Consider the following 2,673-nt stretch of genomic DNA (forward strand, 5'->3'; position numbering starts at 1 on the left):
ACAGATTACAGTATTAGGTTAGTTGAAAGCAATAACATCAGGTACAACTTAACATTATTGCTTTCAACTGACCTAATACATACTTCATAGCAAGTCTCACATTAGTGACTAAAGCACAAACTTATTTCCTTTTTTGCCACATCTGTGTTGTTGGTGGTTTAAAGAAGCCCTTACTGTTTTCTGACCGACAAAACAAACACAGGACAGCTTTCACAAACCCACGGGACGATCTATCAATCCACCACCAATATTGTTTTTTTAATAGATGTGCAGGCAGACCGCAATACCATGAGGCCTGTGGTGTGTCTGCTGGTTATATATTATGTTGCAGTCTTTAGTCTGAAGTCCAGCTCTTGCAGTCTTTTCTGTTAATCCAACATCTGTAGGAGTTTTTGCATCAAGTGGTGTCAGTTTTCAGACACGTCGAGCAGGTTTGTCATTAATCATTACTCACGATTAAGCAGTAAAACAAACACGGATGTCCTTCTTCCTTTTTTCTGGTAACATCCATGATGAAAAGTAAATAAAGGAAGTGTGTGACTGGGCGACGTGGTTGTTTCCGGCATATAAAAGTAATCCTTACTCAAATAATATCAGATGATCCATGCTTCGTTACTTCCTTTTACACTGGAAAACCCATATTTTCACTTCCGGGTTTTCACCTTCACGTTGCTTCCTCATTGTTCTTAACACAAAAAACACCTTCGACCCTGTCCAGCAGGTCAACTGGGGGACTTGTGTGGCACACACACAAACACACACACAGTTCATCCAAAACTTTTTACAATGTCACTTTTGATATCAGCACCTAAATAATCCAGGATACAGGTTTGCAAGATGTAAGCTGTGTGCATAGTGTACGTGTGAAAAGCCTGTGGTGTGCCTGTGGGAATATAGATGTGTGTGTGTGTGTGTGTGTGTGTGTGTGTGTGTGTGTGTGTGTGTGTGTGTGTGTGTGTGTGTGTGTGTGTGTGTGTGTGTGTCAGTTGGTCTCATAGGAGGAGAGCAGCGCGGCGTCCACAGGCTCCATGCAGGAGGGGCAGGTGAAGGACCTCATCAGCCAGTCGTCTATACAGTCCATGTGGTAGATGTGCATGCAGGGCAGGAACCGGATGGGGTCTCCGTACTCGAAGTCCATCATACAGATCACACACCTGTGGGGGGGGGAACACAGAAACATGTCATTAGGGGCTGATTGGACCGCACAGAAAAAAGAGCATGAAGCTACATAGACTTGAATGGTTTGCGGTGCATAGTTCAATTAAAGAGGCCCTGTTGGAGCCAGAATTTTGTTTTTATAAGAAAGGCCACCTAATTGTGACGTCTGTAGTCAACACACTATCAAAGACTACAATTCCCACGGCGCCTCCTCTAAAAGTGACAGTGATTGACAACCTGTCAGAAAGACGCCGTCGAGGAACAGTTTTTAACCGTCCGATTACCCTTTAAGTTATGAAGTTATATATCAAGAAATAATCAACATCTAAGTTGTTTGTTATTTTATTTGAGTTTTGCCTTTTTGTTTCGACTCTTGTAAAGGCCTCGTTTCTTTGTTGCATGTGTAAACGTTATTTTATTTTGATCGCATAATATCATTCAAACCATCGAAGGCCAAGCAACTCTTCAACTGTAAGTAATATAAAGGGAAGAAAACGGGTAAAACATTTGTGTTTAAGGCTTCTAGTGGCTTGATAGGAAAAACAAGGAAGGAAGCCACGACAGGCCCTATTTTGCTTTTTGACATCACTATGTTACACTCACACTTTAATTAGATTGTTTCAGAAACTTGAATTCATTTCCTTCCTGTTCTCAGACAGTGACTTACATAATGTTCTTATATCATGTTTCAGACCTACAGACGCCCTGATCTCTGCAGTGTCTCTCCTGTGTGTAGCTCCCACTCTCGAGTGTGACCCCCCCCAGCGGTTCTACTCACTCTCTGATCTTCTTCTCAGAGCCGTCCCTCCCCGGGTCGTACACCCCCTTCGGGAGGTGCTGGATGAGCCCGATTCTCTGAGCGATGCGGATCTGCTCCTCCTCCGTCAGCTGAGAGGCCAGTCGGGACCGGCTGGGCGTCGGGTGATAGACCGGCACATGGATCTGCTCCTGAGAGAGAGAGAGAGAAAGAGAGAGAGAGACAAGGCAAGTTTAATTATAGAGCACTTTTCAACACAAGGCAATTCAAAGTGCTTTTACAAAAATGAAAGACATTCAGAGCTAAGATAACAAAACAGTACGTGAATAAAAGTTACAGTGCAGTGTAAGATGTGAATAGTTAAAAGTCTTCAGCATGGATTTAAAAGTAGTAAGAGTTGCAGCGGACCTGCAGGTTTCTGGGAGTTTGTTCCAGATATTTGGAAATATCCCAAGCTCAAGTCATCACATTCCTCTACCCCTAGTCCAGGAAATGATAGTTCAATGGGAGTAACAGTTTATGCAAAGAGGTCATTTCAGGAATCTCACCACAGCTGCTTCAATGTTTTTTGATGACTGCAGTGCCACATCAAACACTGATCCTCCCAATGAATCATTTCATTGCTTGCTCTACAAAAATGTCAAGAGTATTTAAAATGCCTCTAACTATAGTCCAAAACTCAAGAATGCCCCGGTCACATGAGGCGAGAGAGCTGCAGAGCATTCTCATATCTGATGAGCAAAAAAAAGAGGATGTTT

General features: G+C 42.9%; 1 protein-coding gene across 1 annotated transcript; it reads right to left on the minus strand.

Moving 5' to 3' along the window:
- Positions 1-502: 502 nt before the first annotated feature.
- LOC104944625 (RING finger protein 11) lies at positions 503-2,112 on the minus strand (the record flags this gene model as incomplete). Its single annotated transcript, XM_010770194.1, has 2 exons — positions 503-1,154; positions 1,937-2,112. Coding segments are annotated over 2 exons (348 nt in total), but the record flags the coding sequence as incomplete, so codon positions are not given.
- Between the last annotated feature and the right edge of the window lie 561 nt (positions 2,113-2,673).

The sequence above is a fragment of the Notothenia coriiceps genome, unplaced genomic scaffold, assembly GCF_000735185.1.
Source record: "Notothenia coriiceps isolate Sejong01 unplaced genomic scaffold, NC01 NC01_scaffold00008519, whole genome shotgun sequence".
NCBI lineage: Eukaryota > Metazoa > Chordata > Actinopteri > Perciformes > Nototheniidae > Notothenia > Notothenia coriiceps.